Genomic DNA, 19,222 nt, shown 5'->3' with positions numbered 1-19,222 from the left:
TGGTCAGTGAATAAATATTAATGCTGTTATTTATTATCTATATTATGGTAGTGCCTTGGGACCCCAGTTATAGACCAAGACCGAACTGCACTGTGTTAGGCACAAAGACAGAACAAAAAGAGCCCCTGAGAATGTAAACTATATAATCCTTGGCATGTGTATTGAGTTGTCCAAGCTCCTTCTCCCTGCACATGCTTCTGGTCCTGAATGCTCTCCTGATCCTGCAAGGTGCTGAGTGCCTTTTAAAAGGTGCTCACTCCACTCAATTCGTGCTTAAATCAAATGTGAGTTGAGGGAGGGTGGATGCTTCTCAAGAGGCCCTCAGCATCTCGCAGGATCAGAATCTATGTTTGTTAATTGCTTAGTTATCAAGGTGATGGCAAGTATAAGCGCATAGCTGCTGTATGCAAACATATAAAAACATCAAATCTTACAAATACAGATAAATTGTGGATTCAGAATAATGAATCAAGTTCAAGGTCTTGGACCTTATTCTATGCCCAGGATATCTAAAAGACCATTTAAAACTCCAGGACGAAGACTGCAGTCTTCAACAACTATGCTCCTCTGGAACAATGGAATTCTCAACAATAAAGCTTGTCTGCGTGGGAGACAGAACTTTTGGACGGTCTGAGACTGTGGTATGAACTCCTCTAGGCACTAGGGACTATCAAAAACCTTTCCACTTTCTGCTCTCAATCAAAGGCACAGTTCTTTGACGTTGACTTTTTCTAATATGAATACATAGCAACAGTTATTAAAAAAAAAAAAAGATATACACTACCAAAACAAAGCACTCTACTGTGCACACATTTCCCTCTGGGAGAGGATGACAGAACAAACCTCACATGATAGATGTATAATTAAGCTTACTGCATTACTGAAAGGCGCTCAGATAAAATATGGTATATGTGCAGCACAAAAACCTGAATAGAATAATCCAATTGCACTTTTCGAAAGAATAGGGATTTAAAATCCTACTGTTCTGGCCAGAGTGAACCTCTGATAATTCCATGTTGCCTACATAAAATCTCTGTATAGTTTCAAATGTAAATAGTGTTTTGTCCTTCCTATCCTGCACTGTTGTGTAGTACTGCTGTGCACTGCTAAACCATGCACTATGGAAGACTTTCCATCTGCTAAATTTAGTAGCTTCGTTAAAAGTCAGTTTATACTGATTTACACCAGCTGAGGATTTGACCCTACATATTTGCATGGTGCTTTGAGTTCCTTCTTTGAATAGAGCTGTAGACTTATTATTAATATTAATTTTATTGGAATTAAGGGTTTATTTCCAATCTGAGTTTACATTTAGGGACAAAATGTGATACATTTACTCACAATGAAAATTCCCTTACACTACTTAGAATGGGGTTACTTGTGGGGTAAAGTACTCATTGTGAGTAAGGGAATTATAATCTAGCCCTTAATCCGGACTTTAATTCAAATTAATTCAGTTAATCGCAGTTGTGAAATCTTACTGAATGAGGCAGTAGTACTGTTCAATTAATTCTTTCCATTCCTCCTCACTAAGCACTGCAGAAGCGTCCATTGCTGTGTCAATGTCCTCGTGTTCCATCTGCCCAAGGTAGGTTTCACACACCTGGCAAGCCATGTCTATTAGTTTTCCAGGAAGCTGCTTGACTTCCTTGTCATTAGAATCTACAGGACCTAAAAAAAGCAGATGATTTGGGATACATCAATGAGGTAAGTACATTTTTGTGAACATACGTATGATTAGAGAAGCAAGTCTTCCACAATCTATGGGGAATCTCTCACATCTTCTGGCTGCAATCGATTTCTTTTTTCAGTTTGATAGTTTTTATTGTTTTGTAAAACAGAAACAAACTGAGGAAGGAAATTACATTACAGAGGTGTTAGCAATGACTCCCTAGTTACATTGATACTGCCGGCTAAAGCAGGACTAAAAGCCCAGGGTGAGGGTGACAGATCCCCTGCCAAGAAGAGACAGTGGTGCTCTAGTATAGTTCATCATAGAAGGCTATCCATGGAGTAGGGCATCCTGATATCACTCTTATGAGCTACCTTATGTCTATCAGTGTGTACGCATGGAGGTGTACCTTACTGCACTTTTACATGGCTAGCATTTTACCAATATATCTCTCCCATCTGCTATTATTGATGCTCCCACACTGGCTCAATGACTATTAGTGGAGTGTATCAGATATTCAACTGACTGTGTATTCATATTTTCAACTCCACAGGGGAAAGACACAGCACTCACAGCTGTCAATCCTCTCTTCTATTTCCAGTGTAAGGCAGAAGCCTTGCAATATGAACAGGATGACATGGATGTTTAGACCCATGACTAGTGCCCAGGCAGTCTGTTTGTGTGTACTTAATGTGACAGGGCTAGTATTGTATCTAGTTTTCTCATATTTTTATTCCGTCTATACCTCCTCCTTACACTTTTATAAGATAAACATCCCGTTAGCTTTCCACAGCTTTATCTGCTGTTCCCTGGATGAACACTTGCTTCCCTCAGCAATTATTTTTTGCAGTTCCCCACACTGAGCCTCTGCAGCACTGACCTGGCACTAAAGAGCAATCAAGGCTAGTGCCTACCCACCTATGCATACCTGGGATTGCCTGACTTTTCAGCCCCACTCCCACCATAGTGGAAATCTTTGTATGGCACCTAATTCCTGGCCTTTTCCAAAATGCCCCCAAATGTTTAATTTCTCCCAAAGTGCACAGCCACCTTGCAGTGGGCTCAGCTACTTTCTGCAAGTTCCAGAAGCACACCTGGTAACCATGCACATCTGGTTAGATGCATATCTCCATAGTTACATGCCTATCCAACACTGAAAACCCAGCCATCATACCTGATCTAACTCACTGAAGTCAACGGCAAAAAACTCCCATTGACATCAATGGAAGCAGTATCGGACCCCAGAACTATCCGCACAAAACACTGTTAATAATTTTGCTTAATTACAACCTATTTTCAGTGCATAGGCTTTGGAGGAGATTTAGCTGTATATAAAAACTGAAGGGGAAATTACAAGCTACTTTTGAGCCTGAGGGACACAAAGAAGCATTAGACAAAAATAAAATGTTCCTGCACTTTTAGATGCATAAAGTTTTGACATAAGACTTGATTCCAGTTGAGATCAAGGCCTTTAAAACTGCCTTTTAACAGATCCTATCCACTGCAGATCTACAGATGTCAGAAATAAATACGATCTCTCAGATACTACTGGGTTGACAGTTGTTAAAAACTGACTTTTTAAATGGTGACTACTGTAGTTATTACAGTAAAAAGCTAATATTTGTCCTTTGAAAATATGCAGAATAATTACAGATAAACAAACTATTCCTTGGCCCTTTTTCCACACCAATACTTTTGTAATGTTAACACTGATACTTAAGAAATACCTTTCTTCTCACCTACATCTTCTTTATTAACTTTTCCTTTCGCCTTCTGGTTTTTTTTATCACAGGCATTAAGACTAATGACCCATCTGAGTATGCTACATGCTGCTGTATTCCTGAAGTCCTCTAAAACAAATGATATATTATTTTAGATTCTGTTCCACTAAACAGAATACCCACTAAGGGATAAACCTGTTAAAGGAATGTGGTTTTCAAAAGAACTGTATGAAAAACATTACTATTTTCCATTCAGTCTTTTATAAAAAGTAGAAAACCTAGTAATCACTTAAGAAAATCAATCTTTACCAGTTACAAAGTGGTAATCCAGTAGTAGGTCCCATTCCAACACATTTATCTGTGGCTTTTTGAGATCTGGATGATGTGAAAGAATATTGATGCTGGATCTACAGTGTGCAATGTGCTATTTAGAAATCCTCATTCTGTCACTTATTGGACTCTGAAGTGTCCCCATCACACAGCACTATAGAGTTGAAAGGGACAGCAGCATGTGACCAGCAGAACACTTCTGTGTCCTACTGATGAAAAATAGGATGGGTTTTGTCAAGCTGCCAGCCCACAGAAGATTGTCAACCCCAGGAATTTGAGGAGGTAGCAGGCCACTTGGTCAGCCCTCAAACAGAGAATCCGGTGGGACAGCAGACAGACCCCGATGAAATCCCAGGGAACAGCAAAACTGCTGCCCTGAGCTAAAATGCCCCACAGGGGTGAAAGAAACAAGTCATGGTTCTTCAAAGAGAAATAATGAGACAGGTCATTCCCCTTAATAAACCTGAAAGTGGTTTACTGCTTGTTTGCCCTGTAAAGAGAAGACAGAATAGAAGGTTGTCAGACCTCTTCAACAAGACAACCTATAATGAGGCAAAGGAAAGCCAGGACCAGTGGTAGGCAGATGGATGGAGAATGTGGTTTGTGTGGGCAAAGCTTGGAAAGTTCAAATAAGCTTTGACTAACATTCAAATTTTGGGATGTTTATCTGAACTGAACCAAACCACACATCAAAATCTTATGAAGTTTGCCCATCACAGTATCAACCACCCTCATCCAACTGAAATAGCTCATTAAAATATGGTAGAATCTTATTTAAAAATGCATCTTGAAAGTCTGAAAACTCACTAAGAAGTGTTCTTGATTCTTGTTCACAGATTCTTCCGTGCACTGTGACCACTTTATACTGCACCACCAATACAAAGCAGACTTTAATCCAATATATCTGGATCACTCCAGTATATAGGAATCCTCTGGTGGTGCAGAGTTGTCGCTGGGTACAAGGCCAAGGATATCATGATCACCAACTGCTTTACCAGCCACTTTGGGCCATTGGTAGTAAATGTAATAAAGCAGCTTTCAGGCCAGGCGTTGGACTGGCATCACAAAATGGGGAGCTCAAGAACCACCTTTAAACTCTTCTACCTCCTCCCAACTTCACTGTATGTTCCAAGTATTGAGATCCCTTTTAAATCACTCTGTAATACAATATTACTTTAAATTTACTTCATAGCATTAAATGAAAATACAATTTTTGTTACAACATCAATTATTTATTATGCTTGAAATATTTGGCTGTCAAGAGCAGTTTATAATGACTGTGAAGTGTTTCTTGTGCCTTGAAAATATGAAGAGACTGTTTTCAAGAGCAGTTTGTATTGCAGTCATGCAACATAACATTTTCAATGACATGAAGTAAGAATAATGAACCTTTGCAAAACAGTAGATATTTTCCTGTTTTCAAACAAACAGCTCATAAACTTGACCTGTCACTAACCCCCACATCTCTAAAACACTTTTAAAAAATCCTAGCACTATTAGAATTTAGATGATAAATTAGTTTGAACTTTATTAATAGAAGCTCAATTTAAAAATCAACAAAGAAATTATTTCATTAATCCTCTTCTTTCATACAGCAGGAAAGTTTAAAAATTGCTTTCGGGCAGAACCCCTCTGCTATGCAAATTATGCCTTAATTGCGAGAATCTGACAGAAAAATGATTAATTGATCTACTTCAGGTTCCTGAAAGATTCAGGCAATAAATTATCTACTTTAAGCAGAAACATCCTTGCATTCCTCCTGTTATCAAGTAATACTGTTACACTGGATTTACACCATATAACTGGGAGCACAGTAGTTTTAGTTTGTACATATTTTCAAACTAAGGATTAGTCTACACTGTGCAGTAATCTGCACTTCAAGGGTGTAAATTCCAATGCGTACTAGGGTGTCGCACACTAATTTGCCTATATGGACACTGCAGAAGTGCACTGAAAGTTCCCGAGTGCACATTTAATGTAGTCCTGTCTCAAACAGTACATTAATGTACACTAAGGAAAAGACGGTTACTTACCTGTAACTGCTGTTCTTTGAGATGTGTTGCTCATGTCCATTCCATTGTAGGTGTGTGCATGCCTCTGTGCACGGTTACCGGAACTTTTTTCCCTTTAGCAGTACCCGTAGGGTTGGCTCTGGTGCGCTCTGCAGCCCCGCTCACATGCCATGGTATATGAGGCGCTGCCGGCCCTACGCCACCTCAGTTCCTTCTTGTCACCAACTCCGGCAGCGGGGACGGGGGGTGGGTCGTGGAATGGACATGAGCAACACATCTCGAAGAACAACAGTTACAAGGTAAGTAACAATCTTTTCTTCTTCAAGTGCTTGCTCATGTCCATTCCATTGTAGGTGACTCACAAGCAATACCTTGGAGGTGGGCCGAAGTTACGGATGAGCTGCCTGCAGCATCACTCTGCCGAAGCCTGCGTCATCCCGTACCTGCTGGATGATGGTGTAGTGTGAGGTGAAGATGTGTACAGATGACCAGGTGTCATGTCTTGCAGATGTCTTGCACAGGCACTCTCACTAGGAAGGCTGTGGACGAAACTTGAGCTCTGGTTGAGTGGGCTGTAATTATCCCTGGAAGTGACACCTTCGCCTGCTCACAGCAGAACTTGATGCAGGAAGTTATCCACGATGAGATGGCCTGAGCAGAAACAGGTAAGCCTTTCATCTGATCAGCCACCGTGAGGAAGAGTTGTGTAGATCTCCGGAATGGTCTTGTGCACTCGATGTAGAATGCTAACGCCCGTCTAACATCTAACTTGTGTCACCTTCTCTCCTCCTCCGAACCATGCGGTTTGGGAAAAAACTTGGGGAGAAAAATATCTTGGTTATAATGAAGTTGGGAAACTACCTTAGGCAGGAAGGCCGGGTGTGGCTGCAGTTGAACTTTGTCTTTATGGAACATAGTATAAGGAGGCTCTGAGGTCAGTGCCCTAATCTCGGAGACCCTCCTTGCCGAGGTAATGGCCACCAGGAAGGCCATCTTCCATGACAGCAGCAGTAAAGGGCATGTAGCCATGGGCTTGAAGGAGAGCCCCGTGACCGCAAGAGGACCAGGTAGATATCCCAAGGAGGCACTGGGTCACTGAATTGCGGATAGAGCCTCTCCATCCCTTTCAGGAACCTAATTGTCATAGGATGGGAAAAAACTGATCTCCCCTCCAAAGGCTGGTGGAACACCAATATAGCTGCTAGGTAGACCTTCAAAGAGACCAAAGCTAGTCCCTGGAGTTTTCATTGCAACAAGTACTCCACGATCGCCTGTATCGGCGACAACCCAGGCGAAATTCCTTGGGACTCTGCCCAACAGCTAATTCACTTCCATTTCGCCTGATACGTGACCTGTGTGGAAGATTTCTTGGTACCCAGCAGGATTTGCTGGACTTGCACCGAACAGGTTCGCTTGTCTGTGCTCAGCCATGGAGACTCCATGCTGTGAGGTGTAGGGAGTCCAAGTCCGGGTGTAGCAAGCAACTGCAGTCCTGGGCCAGGAGGTCGTGCCGTCTCGGGGGGCAATCAATAAGTCCAGCAGCATGCTGAACCACTGCTGGTGTGGCCAGGCCGGTGCAATTAATATAACGTCCACCTTATCCCTCTTGATTTTTAGCAGGACTTTGTGAAGAGAAGGAATGAGCGGAAAAGCGTACCTGAAGCTCCCCGACCACTGCAGCAAGAAGGCGTCGGAGAGCGACCTGGCCTCCAGACCACAAAGGGAGCAGAACTGCAGGCATTTCCTATTCCATGCTGACACAAACAGGTCCACCTGGGGAGAGCCCAACTGTTGGAAAATCATAGAAATCCACATCTGGGTGAAACGACCTGTCGTGGCAGGATAAGAACGACCTGCAAAGGCGGTCTGCCTCATCGTTCATCGCTCCAGGGAGGTGAGAGACTATTATGTGAAAATTGCGCCTCACCGTCAGGTCCAACCGAAAATTGCTTCCTTCCAGATGGCTGAGGAATGGGTTCCCCCTGTCTGTTGAAGTAATACATGGCCGCTGTATTGTCTGTTAGTACCTGCACCGCCTTGACCATAGTAAAGCGGGAGGAACACGCCACAAGCTAGTCGAATAGCCCGTAACTCTCTCACGTTGATGTGAATGCACCTCTCCTCCCTCGACCGGACCCCTTATGTGCCATCCTAAGTCTGAGGTGTCCAATACCAGAGTGAGCGAGGGGACTAGCTCCTCAAACGGCACACCCCTCAACACTGCCCGGGGGCTACGCCACCAGTCTAGTGCAGCCAGGATCTTGTGGGGGGGACTATGAACACTTGATCCAGGGAATGTCTGCTCAGGGCATAAACCGAGGTGAGCCACAATTGGAGTGGTCTGAGTCTTAGGCGAGCCAACCTCACCACGTAAGTGCAGGCCGCCATGTGGCCTAACAGCTGCAGAGAGTGCCTGGCTGTTGTAGTTGGGCAGAGTGCAGGTGAGCGATGATGGCGGACATCACCTCAAAGCGTGGCTGGAGTAGGAAATCTCTGGCTTCGGAAGCATCTAGGAGATCCCAATTAACTCTATCTGCTGCACCAGAGTTAATATGGACTTCTGCTCGTTATTAGCAGGCCCAGCCGGCAGCAGGTGGCACATCTGATTTACACTGTTCTGGACCTGGGCCCTGGACCTGCCTCTGATTAGCCAATCATTCAGGTAGGGCAAAATGTGACCCTCTTGCGCCTCAGGTGCGCCTCCACTACCGCCATACATTTTGTAAACACTCTTGGGGCCGAGGAAAGGCTAAAGGGCAACGCTGCAAACCGGTAGTGGGAGCCAGCCACCATGAAATGGAGGAAACGTCTGTGGTTGGGGAAAATAGAAATGTGGAAGTATGCATCCTTTAAGTGGAGGGCGGAAAACCAGTCTCCTGAATCCAGGGAGGAAATGATGGAGGCAAGGTAGACCATGTGAAATTTCAGTCTCTTGAGATATTTGTTGAGATGATGCAGGTCTAGTATAGGCCTGAGACTCCCTTTCACTTTGGGGATGAGGAAGTACCTTGAGTAAAAATCTTTTCCCCTCATGTCCATTGGAAACCTTTCTATGGCCCCCAGGCTGAGAAGGGTCACTACCTCTTCCATGAGGAGCTGCTGGTGAGAGGAGTTCCTGAAGAGGGACAGGAGGGAGGGTTGTTGAGAGGGATAGAAGCAAACTGAAGGGCATAGCCTGCTGAAACTATGCCAAGGACTCAGCGATCCAAAGTGACCTTGGCCCATTCAGACAGGAAGGGAGCTAGGCGGTTCAAGAAGGGACAGGGGAGATCCAGGGAACAGGCTGGAATGCCATCCTCGGGCACATCTTCAAAATGACCGCCCTTGATTACTGGATCGCCTAGATAACCCTTTCTGGGGGGCTGAGGAGGACCCTGACATTGGTCAACATCTCATAGACCCCCTATTTCTGTTCCTTTGTCTGTAGGGCATGAACTGCAGTGGCTGGTATTTCTGCTGTGGCTGGCCCTGAGCACGGAACTGGCGCCAAGAGGCCTGGGGCGTATAAAGACCCAAGGAGCAGAGCATGGCCCTCGAGTCTTTCAGACCATGCAACTTCGCATCCATCTGGTCCGAAAACAAGGCTGACCCATCGAAGGGGAGGTCCTGGATGGACTGTTGGACCTCCTGGGACAGTCCCGAGGATTGCAGCCACGAGTACCTGCGCATGCAGATGGCGGAGGCCATAGCTCTGCCACCGAGTCTGCTGCATCTGAAAACGCCTGCAGTGCTGCTCTGACCACCGTAATACCCTCCTCCAGGATGGTACAGAAGTCCAGTACCTGGTCCTGGGGCAAAGCATCTGCAGAACACTTTAGTGAGTCCCAGAGATTGAAGTTGTACCTGACCAGGAGAGCCTGCTAATTGGCAATTCGAAACTGCAGGCTTACCGTCAAATAAACCTTTCTTCCAAACAGGTCCACTTTCTTGTTGTCTTTATTTTTGGGCGTGATATGGACAGCACCCCAGATGACCTGAATGACTGCGGACCTGGCCCCACCAGAAAACCCCAAGTTCCCCAATATGGCCATTGGGGTGACCACTGCCCCTGAGACTATTCCAGGGCTGCCTGAGCAGAGTGGTACTCAAGGATCTTTTGCTGGTAGCGACAACTCTCCCAGTGGCCATCCTCTCAAGAGGACACCGACTCACTGTCAGATGACCATGGTGGGCTGCATCGGAGCTGTACGGTGCCGAGTGGAGATGGAGTGATGACCCGATCTGTGGGTGCTCTGGCGCTCTGGAGAACCACCTCTTGGCATTGTTGACTGTGATGACAATGAGCCATGGTGCCGATGCGGAGAATCATGCTCAGACCATGAACTGGAAAGCCCAGAGCAGTGCCTGGGCACCGATGACTTACGGTGCCACTTCCCTCTCAGTGCCAAGTCTGCCTCCAGCGACTGGATTCTGCACCGCACCAGTGCGGGTGAACTCCTCGGTGCTGGGAAGTGGGAACACTGCCGATTTCCTTCTAGGGAGTGGCCTCTTGCAGGCAACCCAGAGAGGTGCCGCCTCCTGGAATGAGTTTCACCCAGTGTTGGGGACCACAACTGGTGCCAAGATGGCGATCTCGCTCCGTGCCCTGCCAATGCAGGGTGCTCCAGCGATCGTGACCCGGAGTGTCTTCTCAGGGAGTGGCACTGTGTTGACCCTTCCACTCGGGGCAATTGGACTGTTGGAGATTGTCCCCCAGGCTCTGGGGATTGCCTAAGCCAAGCAGGGGGTCCCAATGTGGGCTTCCCCTGTGACACCAGCCCCTTCTCTTTGGGCGGAGGTTGTGGTGCGGGTGACATGGGCAAAGCCAACAAGGTCCGTGCTGCATGAAATCCCTCTGGTGTCAACGACACCGGCAGGTGCACAGATGCTCTCCCACTCTCAGGAGTCCAGGTGGATCTCTTGTTGGAGACATAGGCTCCGGCAGTGGCGAGTGAATCTCCATTGTCTGACCTCAATGAGGCCCTGTGCTCCACCCTGCTTTCTTGGACGGTGCAGGGGAGCAGTCTTACTCTGTGTGCTGCTTTCGCTGCTTCTTCCTCGATGGAGAGGAAGAAGTCTGGTGCCGAGGTGGGGCTGGTGCTGATGGCGCACTCTGCACCGATGCCACGCTTGATACCAAGGTAGAACGGGTTGATTTGGAAGCCAGTCTGAGTGCTGCCTCCATTAGTAAGGCTTTCAAGTGGATCTCTCTGGCTTTTTGGGTTCAACGTCTGAAAGCCTTACAAATCTTGCATTTTTCCTTATGATGAGCTTCCCCAGGCACTTTAGGCAGCTATCATGGGGGTCGCTCAGTGGAAAGGCCTTTCCACAGAAGGCACAAGGTTTGAAGCCCAGTGACCAGGGCATGCCCCACTCCCAGCAAAGTCCCATCTGGGACTATCCTAAGCAACTAAACTACCACTATTAATAACACTTAAGGACTAATCTACCTAACTAAGACAAACAACAAATGATTAAGGAGAACAAAAGGGATTGAGAACGCTTGCAATGCAAGTCATAGCTGTTCCAGCAATCATCATAGGCGGAAAGAAGGAACTGAGGGGGCATTGAGCTGGCAGCACTGTGCGCAGGGCTCTGGGGGGCACTGGAGCCAGCTCTACGGGTACTGCTAAAGGGAAACAAGTTCCGATAACCATGCACGGAGGTACGCACATACCTACAATGGAATGGACATGAGCAAGCACTCAAAGAAGAACATTTAATGTGAGCCAACAGGATCTACATGGGCCAGTTAGTACAACTCCCTAGTGCACACTAGAATTTGCACCCTTGTAGTGCAGACTAAAGCATGATGTAGACTATCAATTAGTTTGAAAATATGTACGAACTAAATCTACTCTGCTCCCAGTTACATGGTGTAAATCCAGTGTAACAGCATTATTCGATAATAGGACGAATGCAAGGATGTTTCACTCAGATGAGCCATGAGGCTCTTTGGGACCTGATGGGGAGTAATTTGAGGGCAGGCTCTGCAAGGACTCAGTAGTGCCAGGTACTGGCACTGATTTAAGCACAAGTTTTCACTTAAAGCATGCGAGTTGTCCTATTGACTTCAGTGGGACTCCTCACATGTTTAAAGTATTGAATGCTTAAGTGCTTTGCTGGATCCAGGCCACAGTGCTTTGAACCTTGCTTTCAAGATCAAGTTCTCAGTACAGAGAAATGCCTGAGACTAAACACTGAAGTGCCTCAAATGACTTACCTATAAAATCATGTTTCTCATCATCCATGCAAATACCATAGCAGCGGGGAAAGAAGGTATTTGGATTTGCTGGAACATACCATGGCAAATTTCTCAGATTCAAACAAAGTCCAATCTTAAAAAAAATAAGGAAGAGATCAGATGATGTGTAGGCCTGGTTTGGCATTTTCCTTCATACACTGATAGACAGGACAGACAGCATTGTCTTGACTTCCACTGAAAATTATGTATGTATTCCTTTTATTAATAAAGGGATGTAATTCCATTAACAGGTGCCCATCCTGCACTGCAAATAACATTGGCAATCACACATTATTTTTCAACATAACAAATAATAGGTTGCTCACGCCAATATAGATACATAGCTATCCCCACCATGCCCTGATCCTAACAGTAAATATACATTTTTCCCTCAAATGAACCCTCCCTGAGACCCAGCAAAACACTCCTATTCAAGAAAGTGCTTAAGCACTTGGTTCAAGTTAAACAAGCACTTATATCCCATTGACTTTAATGGTATTTAAGCATCTGCTTAAAGTTAATACATACTTAAGTGATTTCCTTAATAGAGGTGGACTTAAGTGTTTAAGTATCTTCCTGAACTGGAGCCTAAATGGCTGGAAGAAAGCTTTGCTGTATGACAGGAAGGTCAATAGATCTGAGCTCCGATAGATTAAGGAGGCAAGTTCCAAAACTGAGGGATGTTTATGGAGAACATCTGACCTCACCTCCACTTATAGAAAAAGAGAGATCCAGCTCCAGCACCTTTGCTGGTTTTAAGTACGGCAGTATGGCAGTATGGCATAGGGTGGGAAGTGCTCTCTCAAGTAACCAGATCCCAGCCAGTTAGGACTTTAAAAATTATAGCCAATTCCTGGAAATCTACCTCTCCCTATCTATAGTCCTCTTTCTTCCCCTGCTATTGCCACATGAACAGATCATTGCTGGGTAATGCAATTGTGACCTGTTCACCTACAATACTTAGGCGATCAGGATCACTTAGTGAGGGTGCAACATATGTGATGGTAAATTTGACCTTGAATTCTGAAACCAAATCCAAATAAAAGACCTTAAACCCTGTTGCATATATTCAGGTACTTTGTTTTTATCATTATTCTAATTATAGCACAACAATCTATTTAGATGTTAAAAATATTAATATAACAAAATGGTACCACAACTATCTTAAAGCCCTAGGTGCCTTTGACATAAAATCACAAAAACAAATCATAAATAGTAGCTAATAACTAGCTTTCCCTCAATCCTTCCCCACCAACACTTCCAAAAATCAACCCACTACTGAAACTCTCATTATCATACAATGTACTTAGCCAACACACAAATCATACAGCTCACTTGGGCCCTGCAATAGGATCCACACTGGCAGAGTCCTATATGCCATTTAGAGCATTAATTAAATCAGCAGGGCTCCATATGGGTGCAAGGGTCTGAACACGTGGATCTGATTTCAGGGTTGAGGCCTCACATACTTAGAGATGAGTATGTGAATATTGTTCCTTTTAGAATTTCCAAAAATCCACCATCCCCCTGTTTCTATCAATAGAAAACCAAATTCATCCTTCTGAATAACCTGGGGCAAATTTGGTCCCATATATGTAAAGTCTTTAGCTTTGACTTCCTATATCAGTAACTGTTGATCAAATTTACATGGATATAAATAAAAAACCCCATTAACACTCATTCACCTTGTATAATCTGTTCATGAAACCTAATATCAATAAAGTTTCCCAGGTGCACTGTGGGGAACACCACCGAAGGCCAAGTAATTTTAACAATCTACTTACTTTAGTTGTAAAGGAGCCAGTTTTTGCATAATGATTCAGTATCTGATCACAATGTAGATTATGGTAATTAATTGCATCCTTTTTTATAGTCCAAAAAAAGAATGTCTCTTCATTTTTTACCAACCTAGACTGGCAAAAATAAAAGAACCTGTATTATGATTCCATAGATTTAAAGCCAAGAAAACTTTTATTAATATATCCAGGATCAACTGCTCATTTTCTGCCGTACATCAAAGTTATACCCATGATTTCATTTCATGGGCACAGGAAGCTATGCACTGGCACACTTGTCATAACTTAGTTGGGAGAACATGTATAGTCACAGAGCCTTTTAATTCTACCTGTTCCTTAGAGCACTTCCAAAGTGAATTCCTCTGAATAACAAACGAAGACTTGATGCTCTTCTGCCTGCAGGACAAGTGGAATTTTAAGGCTCCAAGACTGTATATTTCTCAAAAATATAAACGTGTATATTTTTGAGAAACTCCCAGTCCCAAAGAAAACAGTAAAAATTACAATTACTTTGGAGGCCCTCATGTCATCTGCTCAAGCCCCCTTCTTTTTTAATTGGATTTACTGGCTTGTGGGGTGATTTTCTAGTCTGCTCATTTGTTCACGGGTAGCATCACTGGTATCTTGAGCATCCATTTCAGAGACATGTGTGAGCTTCTTTAGAGAAAGCCATCCTTGTCTTCCAGCACAATGTGAAAGTGCAACACAATAGATGGCCAAAATAACTTGGCAAAGCTTTGGTATGGTAGTGATGGCCACGTAACCCATAATGTATATGCTGTCTTCTGGACTAGGATAAAATCAATGAAATTTCAGATTGTTGGTCGTGTAATTTCAGAGAGTGACAAATGACAAAACTAGATGACAAATAACACCCTGGCAAGTGTAAGATTCTTTAGTAAGTCCCATGGGGGCATCTCCTACTGCAGTCAAAGGAACGACAGCCAGTGGCTTCAATGGGTATGCTATAGGAATAAGTACATGCAACAAGTACTGTTGGTGTATGTGGTGTGTAAATGCAAGTTAAACGATTAACCGATAAATCAGACAATAAACTTCCCTGAATGACAAGAGCACAGATTTGATTATCAATTAGTAGACTGGCCAGTGCACCATTAATTTGATGTACAATATAAATTAATTCAATAGAGGCTGCACATACATTTGGTGGGCACTGCATACCAATCTGATGGACCACAAAATACACCCATGCTGATACTGGGCCAAATTCTTCCTAGTGTAGGTGCACTTTAGCTGGCATTTCTTTCTGCTATCCAGCTGGCAAATTTTTGCCTGGTGTAACTCTATTGAACCTAGGCAGAATTTGGCCCCCTGTGGCTGGATAGTAAAAGGCAGTGAATTAAATGAGACAAAAAAAATCAATACTTCATATAATTAAAACTTATCTTAGAAATATTTTTTAAAATACACTTCCAAGAAAAACAATAAATATATCTGTAATCCTACCATAATATCATGAATGTCATCTGAATTGTCAAAGCCAGAAACTTCTTCACGCAAGACATTTCTTTTGCCTTTAAAAAAATCATGTAACAATAATACAACATAGATAAATATATTGTTTTAAAGCCCACAGAAGTTAACAGGCCCATAGTAGGGAGTCTTATCTACAGAGGGCTAGAAGTAGGCAAGACACCCCATCCCAGACAAATTTTGTGAGAGGAGCTATGTGTCCTATAAAAGATGCTTCACATTTATTATCTCCCATGACCTTTAGGCTGAAAACATTAGCACCTACAAATTAATGTTTTCTTTAATAAATATGAATATTACACACACAAAACCATGTAAAAAGAACATGAAGGTTGCAAAGTCAAATACCCAAAAGTTAGGTAAGACTGCCAATGCAACCCTAATTCTGCCCATTATGCATATGCATTATGATAGTCTTTAATTACTGTACATGATAATATACTATTTTTTCCACAGACACAAGATGGATAGCGCTCACTGATTGAGCAGCTATTCAATATCTTGTTTTATCCTCATTGTTAAGTGACCCCATCCCTTCTGTACTGCATACTATTCAAATCCTGCTCTGAAGACAAATTATTAATTTCCTTCTGGGCTTTTCTACATCACTCATCATTATAGCATCTGACCGCTTTACTAATATTAATTTATTTTCACAGCATCCCTGTGCGATGAAGGTTATTACTAGAGACTGCCCTTGCACACTTTGTAGCTTTTGTGGGATGAGCTTATTACACATGCTGGGGCTCTTGCATTCCTCCATTCCACCCCACAAATTCCCTGTGTGCTGCCCTCCTATCTCCCTCTATTTCAGGGACTCCCTGCAGCTCCTTGTAATCTCTTCCCTGACATGGGTTCTGTGTGCTCCCCACCGTCCCCTCTCCCCATACCAGAATCCCCTGCCAAATATGCTGGAAGGTTTTAATGGGAGCCATCAATCAGCTGTTTGATCTATAGACAACTACAGAGCTGCTTGAAGCTGTGGTTGTGCTAAACACATAGCAGGGGTTCCATATGTCCCCATTTTCACTCTTTTGATTTTCTAGCTTTCCCCAAATCAAAAGGGTTCTTGCCCCAAAGTTTCAGGGGGTATCTAGGCATCAGTGATTGCCTGTGTCATTCACACATTATCACATTTCAGACAGAAAGATGCAGAAATGCCATCAAGTTATTCCAATTTTATCAACAGGGAACTGAGGCACAGAGATTAAAGTCACAAGTGTCTACTAATTTTCGGTGCCCAATTTCAGACACATAAGACCTGATTTTTTCAGAGCATTTAGCATTATATATCTAGCAACGTATAGCATTATATATTTAGCATCATGCGTCTGACAAAGTGGGTTTCTGCCCATGAAAGCTTATGCCCAAATACATTTGTTAGTCTTTAAGGTGCCATAGGATTCTCATTGTTTAGCATTATATAGCATCTGATATGAAAGCTCAGTTCCCACTGACTTCAGCTACAGCTGAGTGCTCAGCACTTCTGCAAGTTAGACACCAGGATATCAAGTGGGCACTCAGAAATGAGGAACACACAGTTAGTGATCATCTGTGAAAAGTTGGGTTTGGTGACTTGCTCAGCATCACACAGGAACTCTGTGGTAGAGGCAAGAATCTAGTTCTCCAGTGCACTCTCAAATGGCCTTTACCATGAGACCATCCTATTTCTTCCTGCAGTTTCGTGCCTCTTTCACTAGACAGCTTCCAACTTCTGCAAAAAATGAGGTAGCGGTCCTACAGACAATAGCCTCATTCACTACACAACCTACTGGTTCCCAGTCTCAGTCTCCCTCCCTGAGTTCCTCACCCAATCTCAGTCTCCCCCCTCCCTATGACTCCTTGTTCCAGCCTCTTTGCTCAGGCAGTACCAATTCTTCCTCTGCACTTCAGTTCTTTATCAGATCTGTCTATCCTGCCCCCGCCCAGGTCCCGGTCTCCTTGACCAACTACTCCCAGTCTCCCCATTAGCTCTAAGAAGTCTCTCATGTACATGTGATAACTGCAATTTTTCAAAGACTTATAACTTGGCCATATGTGGGCAGATTTTCATAGGCACAGCACAAGGCACATCTTTGATGCAAAGGCCACCACCTTGCCAAATTTTAAGTCTCTGTTCCAAAGCATGGGGGTGCTAGACCTTCCCAAAGAAAAGGTCACCAGAATGTTTTTAGATGGGCAAAACAATTAATTTTTTTCCTAACCTTGTTCTTTGAAATGGCTGAATCATTTTAGCTGAAACTGTCCCCCAAAAATGCAGCCTGAGGCAGACACCTGGCATGGAAAATTTCCACCCAAACAATTAGTTTGGAAAAGCTACAAACAACTGAAAACAGGGCCTTATAATGGGAAGTGAAGGGCAGCCTTAATTATTGGTGCTGTTACCAGTGTCACCTATAATATTCTGTGCCAGGAATCATGCTTTTTCATCGGTTGCTTAAGATTGGACTACTTGAAATATTAATGTAGAGAAAGTGCTATCTGTTGGTCAGAGCAGAAGACAGATTCTGTTCCTGTCTCTATCACTGACTTGCTATGTTACTATTTACCACTACTAAGTGCTTGGTTTATTTATGAACTACCCCCTGAGATATTATTGCCTAACTGTCTATTATGAGGTATTTTACACCTTTATCTGAAGCAGCTGATATTGAAAACTGTTACAGATGGCATATCTCCCTAAATGGGCCACTAGTCTGATCTAGACTGGTAATTTCTATGTTCCTATCACCTTGTGAAGTCACTTAACCTCTATGTGCCTCAGTTTCCACACCTGTGCAATGGGAATAATTATGCTGACCTGCCTTCAGCAGTGTTGAGGCGTAATACATTATTATTTGTAAATAGTTTTATGTTTGTTGGATGAAAGGTGCTACAGCTATACAAACTATTTACACCAGAAAAAGGGATGAGTCATACAATATGATTAATGGGATAAGCCATACAATATGAATGCTTTTACAATAACTGTCTTGTATTAAATTAATTCTCTATTTACCAGTTATTTAACTGCACAGGCATCTTTAAATGTTACTAAACGCTCTTAAAAACTAGGCATTGGGAATCAGAAGGAGTACAAGCACAATTGTTGTAATTATCCATACAACAGCTTCACTGAAACAAATAAGAGGAGCTCATTGATAATACAAATTGGAGTGTGCAGGCAGGGATGTTGTTTTCATTACAGCAAAAGCTCCTGAAGCTGGAAGAATGGAAGTCCTCATTTTCCCTGTGCTGGGGTTAGAATCACTAGGACAGAGGTAGCACTTCCTTCCTGCTAGGAGGAACACCCACCCATATAGTAGAAGAGTCCATTCTCAACTTTTCTGCTTTACTCTCTGGAGTTCCTTCTGTCTGGTCAAAAAATAGCATTGTAGGTTTGCATGTCTATTGTCCTTCAGAGACTCTAGATGACATATGTTCAGGTTACAGGAAAAAGAAGATTTCTTTCCTAACAGCCAGACCTGCAAACTTAGCCTCCTTACCAGCAAGAGGCTCATCACCCCTTTTCTTCTCTTTTCAAAATCAGGGATTGAAAGTGAAAATCTGCATGATTGGTTCTGATCATTTTGTGTTGATTACTGTTATGAAAACTGCTAACATTAAAAATATTAAAACATTTTACATAAAACATTATTTCCTCATTTATGTGAGTGCAGAAAGCTATTTAGGTACTCTACCATTCCTTCCACCATCTTCACAATCAGCATCACAATCGTCATCTTTATTGTCCTGTAAGTCACTTCTTATGGAAAGCTTTCTTTCCACCCATCCATTTTTCCTTAAACTTCTACGAATTACTGGGTAGGGTCCACAGATGGTAAATATTTTCTTTTCCTAAGATTGCAAACAAGTAATTTTAAATGAAAGGACACACACTGCAAAAATATTATGTTTTATCTTTTACAAGTAAGGTCTACATAAACACTAGTGTGATGCTTTTGAAGTTGCAAGCATTACATTTTGGAAACACT

General features: G+C 43.2%; 1 protein-coding gene across 1 annotated transcript in view; it reads right to left on the bottom strand.

Moving 5' to 3' along the window:
• Positions 1–19,222, bottom strand: part of TTLL8 (tubulin tyrosine ligase like 8) — a 40,147-nt gene that overhangs the window by 14,229 nt on the left and 6,696 nt on the right. The window contains exons 5-10 of the mRNA XM_067564358.1: positions 18,929–19,085; positions 15,222–15,289; positions 13,743–13,871; positions 11,938–12,052; positions 3,400–3,522; positions 1,482–1,671 (exon numbers count right to left, since the gene is read on the bottom strand). Coding sequence (XP_067420459.1) covers positions 1,482–1,671; positions 3,400–3,522; positions 11,938–12,052; positions 13,743–13,871; positions 15,222–15,289; positions 18,929–19,085 — 782 coding nt within the window. The remainder of the gene's footprint in view (positions 1–1,481; positions 1,672–3,399; positions 3,523–11,937; positions 12,053–13,742; positions 13,872–15,221; positions 15,290–18,928; positions 19,086–19,222) is intronic.

The sequence above is a fragment of the Emydura macquarii genome, unplaced genomic scaffold (genome assembly GCF_026122565.2).
Source record: "Emydura macquarii macquarii isolate MOO-44397 ecotype Brisbane River unplaced genomic scaffold, CSIRO-AGI_Emac_v2 contig_2636, whole genome shotgun sequence".
Classification (NCBI taxonomy): domain Eukaryota; kingdom Metazoa; phylum Chordata; order Testudines; family Chelidae; genus Emydura; species Emydura macquarii.
Note: the sequence above shows the minus strand (reverse complement) of the source record. Positions and strands in the feature narration are given on the sequence as shown.